The sequence below is a fragment of the Adiantum capillus-veneris genome, chromosome 6 (genome assembly GCF_014529385.1).
Source record: "Adiantum capillus-veneris isolate H3 chromosome 6, ASM1452938v2, whole genome shotgun sequence".
NCBI lineage: Eukaryota > Viridiplantae > Streptophyta > Polypodiopsida > Polypodiales > Pteridaceae > Adiantum > Adiantum capillus-veneris.
In genome coordinates, this window is record NC_140936.1 from 69457472 (window position 1) to 69473601 (window position 16130).

At 45.3% G+C, this 16130-nt stretch overlaps 1 protein-coding gene across 2 annotated transcripts in view; it reads right to left on the reverse strand.

Annotated features, from left to right (window-relative positions):
• The window catches only part of LOC147455656 (glutamate receptor 3.1-like), a 58155-nt gene extending 43448 nt beyond the window's left edge, over positions 1 to 14707 (reverse strand). The window contains exons 1-5 of one of the 2 annotated variants that reach the window (XM_086514384.1): positions 13686 to 14697; positions 11916 to 13315; positions 11454 to 11734; positions 4876 to 4907; positions 4376 to 4782 (exon numbers count right to left, since the gene is read on the reverse strand). In XM_086514384.1, the coding sequence (XP_086370510.1) occupies positions 4376 to 4782; positions 4876 to 4907; positions 11454 to 11734; positions 11916 to 13315; positions 13686 to 13971 (2406 nt within the window). In that variant the 5' untranslated portion in view covers positions 13972 to 14697. Of the gene's footprint in view, positions 1 to 4375; positions 4783 to 4875; positions 4908 to 11453; positions 11735 to 11915; positions 13316 to 13685 lie in introns of both variants that reach the window. The other variant, XM_086514385.1, reaches the window with a different exon arrangement.
• Positions 14708 to 16130: the final 1423 nt, after the last annotated feature.

The following is a 16130-nucleotide window of genomic DNA, read 5'->3' on the forward strand; positions in this document are numbered from 1 at the left end:
CCTGTATTTTCGCCGTCATAACCTGTAATTTCCTGTTTTTGACCTAATTTCAGCCTGTTCTAGGTCAATTTGGGTTGCCGGGAGCTCTCTAGTATCCGGGGACGAGTCCTTTGGCGACGAAATTGCAAAATCTCGCGATAAAGTTGACCTTCTTGGCTGAAATTCAGCGTTTGCAGGTTTGGGAGCAAACCCTAATCGGGCTCTGATACCAGTTGATGAGCGTGCGGCGGTGTGTGCAAGTGAAAGAGCACGCGAGGAAGTGCAGTGTGTGCAGAGAGGGGAGGCAAAGAGCAGCAGGAGAGGAAGCGCTAGCAGAAGAAGAGGGAGAGAGAGAGAGAGCTCACGTTTTTGGGGGAAACTCAATAAGTGAGTTTTGGGTTTTCCCACTTTTATTATAAGTGACCTTTAAAAAATGTATCCAGGTTCAATATAAATCTGGACAAAGTATAAAAATGTACAAAAAGGGGCTATTTAAGCCTTTAACCCAACATCCAAGGCCGCTCGTCTTGCTTCGGCTTCCTCCTTTCTTTGTGCTTTTCTTTCTTTTCGTGCATCGTGCTTGCGTTCCAAAGCAATGCGAGACGCTTCTTGTTGTGCCAACGCAACGCGGTTCTCTTCTTATTGTGCCAGCGCAACTCAAGTCGCTTGTGCCAACGCATCTCGATTCGCTTCTTGTTGTTCTGCCATCACAACTCGATTTGCTTCTTGTTGTTGTGCCATCATGTCCAACATCGACTTGACCATCGCCTGCATAGGATGTGGTACAATTCGTGGCGTAGATGGAGAAGGGGGAGGGTCGGAAAAAACCTCCTAGTGGGAAAAATTCTTCGTCGCCTCTCTCATGCTCATCACCTGTATGCGAAGTATCCATTCCGCTTCGGGTGATGACCATGCACTATGATCTTTGGTTCTTAAGTTCACGAGGAACTTGGGTTCTTGAGGGTCTTGGATTCTTGGGTTCTTGAGGTCTTGAGGTTCTTGAGGTTCTTGAGGGTTTTCTTTCGCTTGCAATTTGTGTTTGAGAAGGATCTTCTCTTCACCCAAGTTTTGCTCTTTTCTGCGGGCACACCCCTTAGCGGCCTTGCGCTCACACCAAGGTTGCTTTTTCCCACCTCACGTCGATTGGCCGGCCGCTAAGTGCACGGTCCGCTCTCAATGAGTGAAAAGAGGCACAAGGGGAGGCTGGACAAGCTCTTCTTTCCTGGGATTCCTGTCACTCTTCAAAAACACGATTAGGAATCGACACACCAAAGTGAACTTGGGTTCATGCGACCGCAACAAGCAAAAAAATTCTTGTGATTCTTGCGGTTCTTTCCTTGAGTGATACAGAACACTGCCAAAGCTCTAATACCAATATAAGGTGCAGCGGAATGAGTGTTTGAACTTTGCTCAAGATGAGTGCTCCGTACTGTGCTCAAGGTTCCTTTTGTTCTTATGAAAGGGAGAGCCTTCCATTCTTAATGTGAGAGTGCAGTGATCACAAACAAGTGAATGGACACTGTGCGTGAAAGTGTGTGAGACTGAGAGATAGAGAGAGAAGAGAATACGACACCACAGACGTAAAATCCTCCTCTGAAGGCCCCACTCTCATTGGCGAGAGTGGTCTACGATTGATTGCACAAACTGGTACAAAGTGGATGCATGTGACTGATGCAAGTCTAGGCTAGACTGATGTCGACGACGGGGATGACGAGACCAATGTAAGGGCTGAAAACTGATGCAAACTTACTGCTGTCCAAAAACGCTACCGGTTGAAATCTGATGCAAATCTGCTGCTGTCCCAAAAACGCTAACGGCTGAAAATGTCTGGAACCAAAAACGCTGATGTGGGCTGATGTGGCCTGGTTTCTGCTGGCTGAAATCTGCTGGTTTTTAGGTGGTCAAAGGCTGAAATCTGTTGATGCTTATCTGTTGAAAACACCATGCAAAGCGATTTGGGGTTTTTGGAAACGCTAGGGCTGAGGTTGTCTAGCGATGAAGCCTTGATGAAAACCCTAGGGCTGAGGTTGTCTGGCGATGAAGCTATGCTGATGAAAAACGCTAGGTGAAAGTGAGGTTCTTGCTTGGAGGGAAAACGCCACCAAGGGGATCTTGCTGAGAAGTTGCCTGTTGAGCAAGGTGCTCCTGTGCCCTCTTTTGCCAATTAGTGCTAGCCTAGGTTTGCTTATATACAAACTTACTCAATCTGCCCTACCTACTTTCCAACAAAAGTCACTTAAATTAATAAGTGAAAAATGTCAAAAATAGGGGAAATAGGTTAAATGCACTGGAAAATTCCCCCGAAGGATTCTGATGGGAATGCTTATGATCATGCTGTGTGCAACCAAAGGATATGCATCTACACTAAGTGCCTGGGCATGAACGGTCTACGAACAGACTCACAAAAGTGCCAGAACACTTGCTAATCTAGACTGACTGGACTGACGGAACCCTTGTCGTGCTGTAGCTTGTCCACGGACACATAGGGTTGGATGTGTCACGTGACATGGTGAAAAATGGCCCAGGACACCAAAGTCGAAGGAAAGCCTCTCTGCGCTCTCGCATGCAGTCGGAACTCCCCTGGAGCCTCTCGAACTCCCGAAGAGTCTGCTGGTGGTACAGGGCGAGCCTCGAAGATGCGGAAGCAACGGGCCCGCCAGATAAACCAGAGTGTCAAGCCACTGATGAGCTCCCAACACCTCTCTCTCACTGCACCACTCCCGTGGAGTGAGCTGTGTGCAAGTTGGAGTGTAGGTGTCGCCCCCCCCTGCATCACTATCATCCTGCTGGTGGATGATAGCTCAAACTGAAGTGCCGGGCCCGTGAGAGTGGACCAAGCAGCTGCCCCCCAAGTGTACTGCCGAGCCGTGGAAAGAGCAGGCATCAGCAGAAGAATACGAAGCCACACCTGTTGTGCCAAGGGACAGTCCCAAAGACAGTGACGCTGACTCTCCACAAGGTGGTCACAAGCTGTGTATGCGGACGAGAGGCCACTATGCGCAAGCCAGCTCCCAACTGCTGTAGCTCTGTGTGCGACCTAGTGCGTCAGTACTTAGAGTCAGTGTCTACTGAACTGGTTTATGGATTATGTCTTGCAAGCGTAATCGAGGGCGATTACAATTCTTTCAAGAGGGGGATATGTCACAAACTGATGACGTGGCAGTACTGCCTGGACAAAGGCTGACGTTGCAGTAGAATAGTACAGACACTGGCGTGGCAGCAAGGTAGTACGGACGTTGGCATGGCAACATGATTGTGTTGGCTGATGACGTGGCATACTATACGGATTTTTGCAAATTGCGTTGATTGCTTTTGGTAGTTTTTGGGACCAGATGCTTTTTGAGACATCTTGCTTTTGGGTTTAGAAGCATTTGAGGTATCCCTTGTAAGAATAGATAAGCCGAAGAAGCCTCACTCTTGAGAGCATCTGGATGCAAAGTCTGAGAGCAGAGGACTCATCGGGTATTGTACTTTGCTCAAGCATTGATATAGTAAAGAAAAACCGAAAGGGGCGCCAGGTTTTGGGGCCAACACCTTTGGCCACGGAATCACACCGTGTCGACTTAAATTTTAAAGTTATGAAGTATTTTAAGTGATTCTCTCGTGTGTCGTGCCGGATTCTGGACTTGGGGTGTCCCAAGCTTGTGACATCTTGCGTCAAAAATTGCCATGTCATCAACGTAAATTTATGGGTGCCACGACAGCAAACCCGTACGGTTGGCCACGTCATCTTCCGCTATCTCTCTCTTTCACAATCTCGGCCGGTGGGTTATGTGCCACATCATCACTTTTGTGACACTTCTGAAAACTCCTTGAATATGAAGATAAACAAAAGAAGAATGAAACTTTCTCTTATGAATGTATGATCTTGACTATCTATGTATGAATATGAATGAACGAGACACAATATGATCGATGGCATGCTTCCATCTCATACTAAGAGGTGGATGCACACTTTGGTGGCTCCCTAATTGGATAAACGATCGCATCCAAAGATATGGCGTTCTAGGGATGATGTGGCTTTGCGTTGACTGTCACACTCAAAGATGAATAATGGCCGCGAATAGACTCTCACATCTATCGGAGGTGATTGTAGCTTCCACGGATTCACATTGCCACGACATATAACACAAGGATGCATGATTGCATGTGAGCACATAGTGTACATGTTTTTGATGTGTGTGTGCTATTTCCTTTGCTTGACCACCATTATTTCCTCCTCAGAAGTATACCATTCAGTAAAATCATTGGTCAGGTCATTTAGTCAATTTGATTTTATACACTTCTGTAGATTTCACATTTATTTATGAAAACTCAAATAAATATTTTATTATTGATTTAGAATTTAAATTAGTTTGCTGAGTGTGCAAAAGAAAAGAATTTAGCTGATACTTACAAATCCCCATCCACTTTTTGTAAACTCCTGGCCAGCAATTATGTACTGTTTGCAGTTAGACTGATGAAATAATTGCACATAAGGAAGCTCATCCACAATGGCTGCCACACCCCCTCCATTGGCCCCCAGCTCCAGTGCCTTCTCATACATTTTGAGAGAACTGAGTGGCTTTAATCGTGCTGAACTCACATGGAGACTTTTCAAGTAATCTCGAACAAATGATCCAGTTTGATAGCCTATGGGCAGGTTTGATTGGATTAAGCTCTCAAGCCCTTGAATGGCTGGAGCTAAGTGTTCAACTGTTAATATTGAAGTAAGGTTTGCAGTGTAGCTGGAATTGATAATTAGGATCACAAATAACCATACAATCAGGACTGCTCGGCCTAAAAAACTTCGAGCATCTTCCCCTGCAAGTCGTAAAACCAAAACTTTAGTGCTTTCTGTGTACTAAACTATCAACAACTTGAGGCAGTGAAAGAGAATATGGCGCAGTGGCTTACGATGCGCAAAAAACAAGGTGGAGAAAATGAACCTGCATCAATAAGCCTGCATTAAAATCTGGCAGTGATTTTGATCAAAGGACTCAAAAGAAGACAGATAGACAACTTAATACTGCACCTAGGAGTTAGGAGAACAGCTCAATACATTAATGGATGCTGCTAGTGCTGAGTCTCGTGGTTTGCATTTCTGGGTACGCACCAATGCATGCATGTGCATGTGTGTGTTTTATGTGCACGTGAAGGTGTGTTGAGTATGTGCATGCATGTATGTCTGTTTGTGCAGGCACATACATGCACACCATGTAAATTGTGTTTAAAAGTTGGAGAACTGCTCAATGCAAGACTGGAAAGTTGACAGTGTAGAGCCTCATGACTCGTGTGTTTGCGTGCATGGATGTGGATGTGTGTGTGCATGCGCATGCATACACGTGCACACATACGTGTGTTGGTGCTGCATATTGCGAGTCAATAGTCAAGTTTTGTTGTTCAGCCAGAGTGAGGGTCAAGGCCAGCAGTGAATGTAGAGTGGTACATGTGTCATGTATAAAGACAACACGATCACCAAGACGACTTAAATAAAGGATAATCATCTTTGTGTGCATACAGCCGAAGGGGTTTATGCATGTCCTCTCTCTCTCTGCCCGCTGCCCACCCCTTGCGCTCAGCCCCGCTGCCCCCCTCACCCCCCCCCCCCCCCCTACTCCCTCCCCGGGCCGAAAGTGCAGGAGGTCCTTTCCGTCAGATGTTTCAGATTTCAGACTTAAGTAACTCAGAGACCCTGCAAAATTAAAAAATTCAGCGGTGCAGGAAATTTTCAGATATTCAGTAATTTCAGAATTTTCAAAATTGCAGAGAATGTAGATGGGTGTGGCATAAGCATGTATCCATGATGTGGGAGTGCAATACACGTGTATACATAATGTGGAAACATGTACCTACATAGTGTGGTCTTCTCTCTCTCTCTCTCTCTCTCTCTCTCTCTCTCTCTCTCTCTCTCTCTCATTGTGGTTCTCGAATATGAAGAAGCAAGTTGACAAGGACGACCCTCTGGAGCAGGCCATTCAAAAATGCAAAGAAGAAATGTGTGAGACCATCAACAAGATTAACCGCAACCTCCTTAGCACAATAAAGACGCTTGAAGAAAGCGTGTCGGCTCAGGAAAGCAAGATAAGCATACTTAAAGGTCATGTGATTGCCCAAGATGAGGAGATTGCATTACTTAAGGAGCGTGAAGAGGTGCGATCACGAAACATACTTGAAGAGGGAGAGCTTCAACCCTTAGTAATTGAAGAACTCAACATGATTAAAGAGTAAGTGCAGGCCATCAAAGAGGGGGAGGAGCAACACAAAGAAATGACGACTTCTTGGGTGGATATTATTACAAAGACTCAATAGAAAGCGGAGGAGACTGAGAAATGGATCAAGATTGCCAAGAAAGGAAAAGGCAAGGAAACAACATCCACACCCACCATTATTAACTTGACACTAGAAGAGGAGACGTGTGCATGAGAGTTTGAATCCCTTAAAGACAAAGATAATGTGGAAAGAGAAACAAGAGGAGGCTGGACAAGCCCTTCTTTCTTGGGTTTCTTGTCACTCTTCAAAAACACGATTAGGAATCGGCACGCCCAAGTGGACTTGGGTTACGTGCGACCGCAACAAGCAAAATAAATAAATTCTTGTGGTTCTTTCCTTGAGTGTTACAGAACACTGCCAAAGCTCTGATACCAATGTAAGGTGCAGCGGATGTGAATGTTAAACTTTGCTCAAGATGAGTACTCCAAACTGTGCTCAAGGGTTCCTTTTAACTACGGAAGGGAGAGCCTTCCGTTTCTTTAGTGAGAGAGTGCAATGGACACAAACAAAGTGAATGGACACAGTGAATGGAAGTGCATGAGATTGAGAGATAGAGAAGAGAATACGACACCAAAGATGTTGTAAAACCCTCCTCCGAAGGCCCCACTCTCTATGGTGAGAGCGGTCTACTATTGATTGCACAAATCTCTACAATGCAATGGACTTGCCGACGATGTCGACGACAAAGAGGACGACGACGAGACGGGCTGAAAACTGAAAACGCTAAGGGCTGAAATCTGCAAATCTAGTATCTGCTGAATTCTGACTCTATGTCTGTGACGATGGCGATGACGACGATGCGGCGACGACGTGCTGAAAATGCAGATGCTGAAATCTGCGAATAGTGGGCTGAATCTACAATTGCTGGTTGATCTGATCGTGTGGCGAGGATCTGCTGCTGCGGGAAGGTGAGAACTGCGAAATTTGGGGGCTGTGGTACGGAGGCTAGCTGCTGAAAATGCAAAACGTTAATGCAAATGTGAACCTGTCGCCGGAAACTGCAAATGCTAGGGTTGGTCTGCTGTTCCAAAAAGGCTAGGGCTGAAAATGTGTCTGCTGCAGAAAACGCTAGGAGATCACGCCAAGCTGATCTGCAAGTGGCAAAATGCTGCGGCTGATCTGCACTTGATGAAAACGCCAGGCTGATTCTGATGGCTGAAAATGGTGGTCTTGCTGAGAAGGTGCACTGTCAGACTTGTGGTCTCTGCTGCCTCTTCTTCCAAAAAACACTAGCGCTAGCTTTTCTTATATACCTACTTGGTCAAATTGCCCTACCCAGTTTAAGTGAAAAATGGCTAAAATAGGGAAAATAGGTAATCTGCACTGTAAAATGCTCTTGATGGAATCTGATGGTACTGCTGATGATCATGATGTGTACAACCAGAGAGTATGCATCTACTCTTAAGTGCCTGGACATGCACGGTCTACGAACAGACTCACAAAAGTGCTAGAACACTTCCTAAGCTAGGCTGACTGAACCCTTGTCATGAAGTAGCTTGTCCACATGCACATAGGGTTAGATGTGCACGTGACACTAGGTGTTGGGTGTTGATGCTAATGCTAATGGGTTGTGCAATCAAAGGGTATGCAGCTACTCTAAGTGCCTTGACATGCACGTCCTGCGTATAAGCTTACAAAGATGCCAGAACACTTCCTAGGCTACCTAAACCCTAGAAGTAGGTACAGCTTATCCACATGCACATAGGGTTAGATGTGCACATGACAAAAACCATGCCGCCCCTTTTGGTATTTCTTTATATTGCTTTACAAAGGTACAATTGCCGGGGAGCTCTTCCTCTGCTTCAGCATACGTGAAAATGCCAAAGTGAACCCCCAAGGTTCATGTTCAAAGGCCCTTGGCCCCAAAAGGAACCGATATGAAAGTTGCCCTCCCAAAAGCTCTCACGCCCAAAAGCTAGCGCCCAAAGTTTACTTTCACATTTTGCGGATCATCCGTACAGTTTCGCGTTTTATGATGAAATATTTAGGTGTCGCTGCGTCAGCATGTTTTAGGGTTTGTTCTTGTACGGACGGTTTTGTCCATGGTGGCCCCCCTTGGGGTCATGCCATGTCACAAACTTGTGAGAGGTAGTTATGTGGTTGCACGCATGATTGCATGTGGTTTGAATGCCAAATGTGTACGATCTTGCCTTGCGAGGTTCACGACAGAACTCTAGACAAGATAGCTATAAGCATTTGTCCATTATGTGGATGTTGGCTAATCTGTGTTGATAAATGCTTTATGGTGTGTATGCCATACTGTGTAGTGATCCACTGACACGATGATTCGTATACATGTTTGTAAGCCACGGTTACTAAAATTGTATGTTGTCTATAGGTGTAATTGGGAACGATTACTCTTCTTTTAAGGGGAGGGAATGTCACCAATTCAGCCCATAGCTGTGGACAAGGCTAAATATCTGCAAGTGTTAAATGTATTTGATATGCTTGTTGAAATTTTGCATGAACCACTTGAGAAGTTGCAGGAGAACTATTCTGCTACATAGACTGACAAATAATTCATAGAAAGGGACACAAAAAGGGGCAAGACTACGGGCGCCTAGCAACTGGCAGATCATGTAGGGAAGGTGAACACTCGGTTGGCCCATGGATCGCACCTGCAAGGCAGGTGGACACTCCGATGGTCCATGCAAGTCAAGTTTCAACTGGAGTTCATGCATGGCTGCTAGTAGTCCATGTAAGTCAATTGGAGTCCATGCATGGAAGGTGGGAGTCTATGCAAGTCAATTGGAATCCATGCAAGGCAACTTGAGTGCACGCATGGTAGGTGGCAGTTGCACCATGGCAAGAACCAGGCGACCCTAGTGAGGGCAATTCAAGCATGGCAAGTACCAGGCGACCCTAGAGAGGGGCAGCGCTTGCATGGCAAGTGCATGACAACTCTGAAGCTACCATTTTCAGCCAAGGCAACCACACACATAGATGAGGAACTGTCACTTGTCCAAAACAGCCCATTAGAGGAAAGTGTGGACACTTAGCATTATGGCTTTGTATAAACACAAATTAAAGGGCTGATTTAGCCAATTGTAGGGATTTTCCTCGGCACTCTCTCTCTCTCTCTCTCTCTCTCTCTCTCTCTCTCTCTCTCTCAGAACATCTTTGGTGAAGAGGCTGTCTAGGCGATATCCATGTCTCTCGTGTATAGAGCTGCCATAGGTCTTGTCTCAATACTTTATTCCTCTCATTATGAGAGATGGATGTGGTGCATCCTTGTCATACTGGAATGGTGGTAGACGGTCAATGTCTAGTCCATGCTGTGAGAACCAATGTGTGATTTGTTCATAGCATGACCCTCTATCTCCTGCCTCACCAAGCTGCCTAGATGCCGTAAAAGCTCTCTATGATAGTCTATCTTGTGGCATCTCGTTGAATCTGTCTATGGGGCATATAATCTGAAATATGGCATCTACCATCATAGGAGGCACAAAAAAATCTGCTTGGATAATGCCATGAGATACTGACGGTTTTCTACGTATCGTGCGTTGTCATGTTGCTCTGATTCCACGAAGGGAAAAGTGAAAGGCGACACATTACAAGGTTGTTTGAAGTGTATATACTACTTGTGCAGAGATAGGACACAACTACGGACAAGAGTAGACGAGTATGCATGCAAAAAGTGATTAAGTGAGCTTTTGATGCCAGTGAGTTGGGTTGCTTGGAAGTTGTCAAAGTGCAGGTTTATGGGTCGATTATGTAGTGTTCAAAGTGCTCTTAAAGCTTGCCTTTACGACTCATTGTTTGAAGCCCGGATGGGGAAGTTATGAGTATTTTAAAGTTTCCCGAGGACTGCCTCTAGATGTGTGCTAGGTGATCAATTTCAATTTGCCAGAGTTTCGGATGATAGCCACTGATGCAAGCTTCAAGGCGTGCTTTATGGTGTTCAAAACGGATTCCATTCGACCGAGATATGCTCAATTTAGTCCGGTTTGAATGGGATTTTACCAGGCTTGGGGGTCTTCGAATGAGGAAAATCAATGCAATGATGGGCTTTTCCTCATTCAATGAGTTAAATTTGTTAATTTGGCTAACGTTGGGATGCACGGGATCTCCTTGGATTTTACTGCACCCTTAAGGGTTTAAAATGTAGAAAAAGTTTTTTCTACCCTCTTAAGAATTTGTTTCAATGGAAGCTTGAGGTTCATCTGGAGGGAGGAAAGCCCAGCGGGTGCCACGTGTCATAGATTAATCCCATACGCGGATTTTTGGAGTAGCAATATACGCTATATAATGTGGAAGTGAAACTTGATATGGACATGAAGTGAAGAGCTTCCTTGGCTATGGCATCAGAGCGCGCGCAGAGGGAGGCAATGGGTATTGACATTGCCCTGTCGTACGCGATGTCGTGGGTGGTGGTGATGTGTTGCTCTCCATCAGCGGTGGCAGCCACTGCCTATTTCTTTATTGAAGTGTTCCCTTGCCTCACGGTTGGCCCAATGGGGACCCCATGTAATGGGGGGGGGGGGGTGCAAAAAATACACAATTTTGCTCTATTTTGGGAGAAAAATGAAAGAAGTTTTAGGCCTGTACAACAAAAGTTGAGTTTTTTTACGAGCAATAAAATAGAGATTTGGCGTGTGTGCATGCTTGGGAGGTCAAGGTAGAGAAAGAAGCATTTTTTTGGTCGAAGAATCAGGGGTTTATTCTCTCCCGAGCAAGAAGGCGGGCAAAGAGAAAGGTTTTATATCTCTCTCAGCTGATCCATACACTTCGAGGACAGTTCAAGAGGCTTCACAGCAGCTCCGACCGTAAGCGGGAGCGGGAGCGGGAGCAGCCATGAGGCCTTCCTACGGCTTCGGCGTCCAGGGCCTTTGTATACCATGTCCATGGGGCTCCTAGATGGCACTACCAGCCACCTGTGTGGTTGTTTCCTCCTCCCATCTCCTGATTTAGCCATCTTTGTACATATCTCATTTTTTAATTGGGAGAGTCTCCCCTCATGCTGATGTAGCCCCCTCTTGTCGGGGCAGTTTGTAGCCCGTTGGGCAGTTTATTAACTAATAGAAGGATCTTTCCTTGGGGGGAAAAAGAACTACTAAATTTAATTAGCTACATCAATGCAATTGGCACAAAAGAAGTTCAAAGTTTACGTAAAATCTACTGTCAGCACCACAAGTTGTATGACAAGCAAATAGAGACGAACTGATAAACCTTGATTCGACATTTCATAATCAAAGCACTAAGCATTGTAAAGCAAGACTTACGTCAGCACGGTGACTAATTGTGCCCGTGGAGGACCTCGAAACTCTTCATTCACTTTGTGCTCTAATATCCAGATGACTGTACCAGTAAAAACAAACGACAATAGCACTGTCATCCATAGTTGTGCTTTGAATGGTCTAAGAAACGCCCAGGGATTTTCCTTCTTGTTGTTCCTGACAGGTACCAAAACCACCAAGCCAGATTCCAGAAATGGTTGAGTGAAGTCGACTATTCTTAAGCGGTCTGCCAGTACAGCCACGTCTCCAACAACAGCATCATACTCCTGCCAAGACAGGTGAGCAGCAACAAAACCTTCAATATATGATTGAAGGGAACTTGTAAGAGAGAATATTGTAAAAGTCTAATGGGCATTCATGTGCTTCTGTGAATCAAATGATTGTATAGAGTTGAAGCCTGTCTGTCTAGAATTATATAATTGAAGCCTTCGGATTCAGAATCCGCACCTGGTTGGCCAACTTTTGGATCAAATGATTGTATTCTGGTGTTGTCACACCGTCGCCAAGCGTTTCATAGCTGTAAGGAACAGCATAATGTAGGTACTTGAGTGCAGTTTCAAACACTTGGATACAGAACCCGCTATATGTTGTCACATTGTCAGCATCAGTAGTTACTTTTACAAGGTCTGTGTAACCCGCTTTTCGAGGGACACCAATCTTAAGAGGCTTTCCATTTTTGGGTAGTACCCAGCCCTGTGGGACAATAGTACTTCCACCTGACCAGATTATAGCCATCTTAGTAGAATTTGCTGGTTTGCCATCATGGGATAAGAAGAAGGCATTGTCCTCTGGGGTGCTCAGGCTCGCAAGCTCAATGTTAGGAGGGGGCTCTGGAGAAACACCAGAGTTATTTGCCCACCAATACCCCACCACATGAGGGCTTTTCCCAACCATGTTGACATACTCAAACGCTGCCCCTACAAGATCTCCTGTTCTATCAAATTTTATGAGACCAGATGCACCAATAAAGCTGGTATTCAACACATAGGTTTTCATAACTTGCCCTCCTTCAAACCTCCTCATTTGTGCTAGCTCAGATCTACCTCCTGACTCGGTGGGCAGCTCAGCGGCTTTAGTGAAGTTGACTTCTTGCTTGTCATTCAGATAAGATGAAATGGCACGGGCAACCGCCCATACAGCATCATAAGCGTACAAACCATAGGCATTAATCTGACTGGTGTCCAAGTCAAGAAAGTCACTGGGAAAGCTCTTTTTCCATGAACTAAGCAAACTTTTCAGCTGCGGAGACTGGCTAATATGCCTGCGTACTCCAATGATGCCCTGCGTATAGAGTTGTCTGCGTGGATCACGATTGGGGTAACCTAAATCCGTAGTAATTATATCTGTAACAATCCAAACATACCCAGAAACCATCATGTTAAGGTTGTATGCTTCCTGAAGGATCGACAAGCCGATAGCTGCATTGGTATGCACGACAAATATTCGTGTCTGTCTATTTGCTAGCCGAGCAAGATCTTTGTCTATTCCAGGCTTATCTATCCCCGGAGCAAAAGCCACTTTGTCCACAAGTTTGCTACCTCTTGATTGCAGAGAGTCGCTCAAGGTGGAGGCTCCATTGGTGCCATAGTCATCATCCATGTGAAATATGACCACTTCTCTCCAACCATAATTGGCAATGAAGGCGGCTACAGCTTCCATTTGTAGCACATCACTTGGCGCGACGCGGGTGAAAAACGGGTACTGCATCTCTGAGAGATTTGGGTCTGTTGCACCAAAGGAGACCAAGGGGATAGTGGTTTCTTTCCCTATATGAGCTACAAACTGTGCGACTGCTGAAGATTGAGGACCTACAACAGCTATGATGCCTTCCTTCACAAGCTCCATCGCTGGAAAATGAGAAACAAGGGAGGCGGTTTTGTGAGTAAAGGCTACAACGTGTGAAATGCTGACAAGTGAGAAACAAAACACAGTTTGCAAAAAAAAGGCGGCACATGTGTTATCCAATGCCACATCTACAGCATTTGGTTAAACCCTTACAAGTGCAAGTTTATGGTTTAGACAAATAGGAGCACCCTTTGAAGGTACTACCAACAATCTTTCTGTGTAATTTAATAAGCAAGGTAAATGTTGATTGTTTGAAAATTTCAATAAAAATGAAAGAGGAATCTGTAACCTTTAATGGCAAGCTGGTCCTAAGTATCAAAGTATCAAAGGCTTTCCTTCAATGCAACAAAGTAGAAGACACAGAACACATACCAGAAGCAGCTCCTTGTATGGGAGTACAGCCGGTATTGTACATTTTCAGGTCTAGCCTTGTTCCGTTTAAGACATCCTCTGCATTATTTACATCCTGTACAGCAAGTTCTATGGCTTTTCTAGCAAATTCTCCTATATTAGTGTTGAAAGCTAGAAGAGCCCCAATCTTTACACTGGGAGGAGGCCACTGATTTGTGTGGTTGGATGCGGAAGACGCTGCGGTGATTGAATAACACCATTCGCGCATGAGCAATACACAACAGACAACAGTATGCAGGTATTGCATTGTTACTCCTTGCAAATTTCTTGATGCAGCACTTCAGAATTAGCAGAATATAGTTGAATGCGTTATCCAGTCCATGAGCAAGCTCCAGGAATGGTGCTATCTTCACAGAATTCATGCTGATGAATAAGTGATGATTTGTCCACACTTGATCGCTGTTGCTGAGTGGAAATGGAAGCTCGCTGTATATCCGATGAGCAGAAACAATCCTCTATTGCCATCTACCCTATGTTTACAACTCATGGCAAAGACTTGTATGAAGGAGCAAGTATGCAAGGGTAAAATTTAAGGAGCCTGAAGATGCAAAGCTTGCCACAAACAAATACATACTTTAAGAATTGAACTGGCGGCGGCGTTTTTACGGACTTGCAACGCAGATAGTAACTGCTCTTCTTGCAATCATGCCGTGTAGCAGCGCAATTGATCAAGACTTGGGTTAGGCATGTTATGCTATGGGCATTGCATAGATAATTTAGCCGGGAAAAGCTCAATCTTTGCCAATTGTTTCTCAAGGTTTGATGGAAAACCGCAGTTTCAGTATGAGGAACAATGACGGTGAGTTCCTTGTGATGACTTTATACATCACATTGCTGGGGATCTAGCTCCAAGTCGAGCAGAGCTATGGTGGTGTACGTAAGCAATAGAGTAGGCGAGCTGTGGAGACGTGACTAATAAATAACATTGGGAGAATAGCTAACTCAAAAGGAAAAGAGATTAAACAACGATGGAGATGGCTTGAAAGTTGATCAGCACTCTTCACATGATTCACGTCTATTTAATCACTGGAAAGTTTGCAAATTTGGGTCGTCTGGATGTGTGTGTGTGTGTGTGTGTAAGAGAGAGAGAGAGAAAGAGAGAGAGATTACTTTGAATTGTGATCACACTTTACAAGTGGTATGATAATATGTACGGACTACATACCAAGAGCCACGAGCGAGTGTGATGAGAAAGAAGAGAGGAGAGAGACTGTAGTTAGTGACTGTGTGTGTGAGTGTGTGGACTGTGGAGAGAGAGAGAGAGAGAGGTGAAATTCCCTTTCCCAATCGGAGGTCCACCATTACACATGGTGACATGGCGCATACAGAAAGAGAGAGATTCTATTTTTCATTACATAGGGGCCCCATTTGGGACAGCTCCTTTGCACTTTGCATGGGCTTGAAAAAGGGCAGATTCGCACGCAAATGTGGCGGGGGTAGAGCTCCCGTCAGCAAGTCTATCGTGTAGTTGACTACGAACTTGAGGCCACTCGTCCTTTTCCTCTCAAAGGCGGAGGTAGACTCCAACTCTGCCGAAATCGATAGAGTTGAGCAAGCCACGCACAGTTGTTGACGCACACAAAGCGGGGGTAGAACTCCAGCGTGCAGATCCACCCAAAGTTGAAAACTTGGAAGTTGGGGAGGGCTCCCCCATGGGCCCTCCATATTGGAGGGCAGCGGGCCCATAAGCAGGCAGAGCCTTGAGGGTCCTCATGCTTTGGAGTGCGTGCTCCATACAAGTGACAGCCTCTATAAAAAGGAGAAGCGACATACAGTTGGTTGTTAACATAAGTAAAACTGTCATATGGTACTTGCGAATTTGGCTACAGCTTCTAAAAATGGCGATACGTTCAACTAGGAGTGCACCCCTCATCGAAAATGCAAGGCGGTCTTCCAAATTTTGCAACATTGCAGATATAAAAGGTAATACCCTTTATGGGGTGGTTGTTGCAGCAAACCAAAGCCCCTCCATTTTCACTTGTCATGGGCCTTGTTACAGTTCAGATTCATGTCTGGTGGTGGCTCGGGTATCTCCCAGGAGCAGATTAGGGAGTGAGGGTTGTTTTGTGACTGAGCCCCGCCGTATCTGAGATAGACGTACCTTTCTCAGTGGTGCAGTCCATGAAGTTGCTCACCCGGTAGGCTAACATGAGGCGGGACCCCCGTTCCTATGGTTTCTCATGGTCAGAGTCTTGAGTGCTTTGCAGTTTTGCTACTAAATATGTGTGTCATGTCATTTTTAGTGAGTTTACATATTTCTTAGCATTTTTAGGGCCATTTATCAAGATCGTGGGATTTTGTTGTAGGTAGGGCAATTTGGCAATTTGCCTATATATGCAACCCCTCCCCCCCTTCCCTTTTACTTTTGGCATGTTGTGATCATTGCAGAGTATGAGTGTTTGGGCT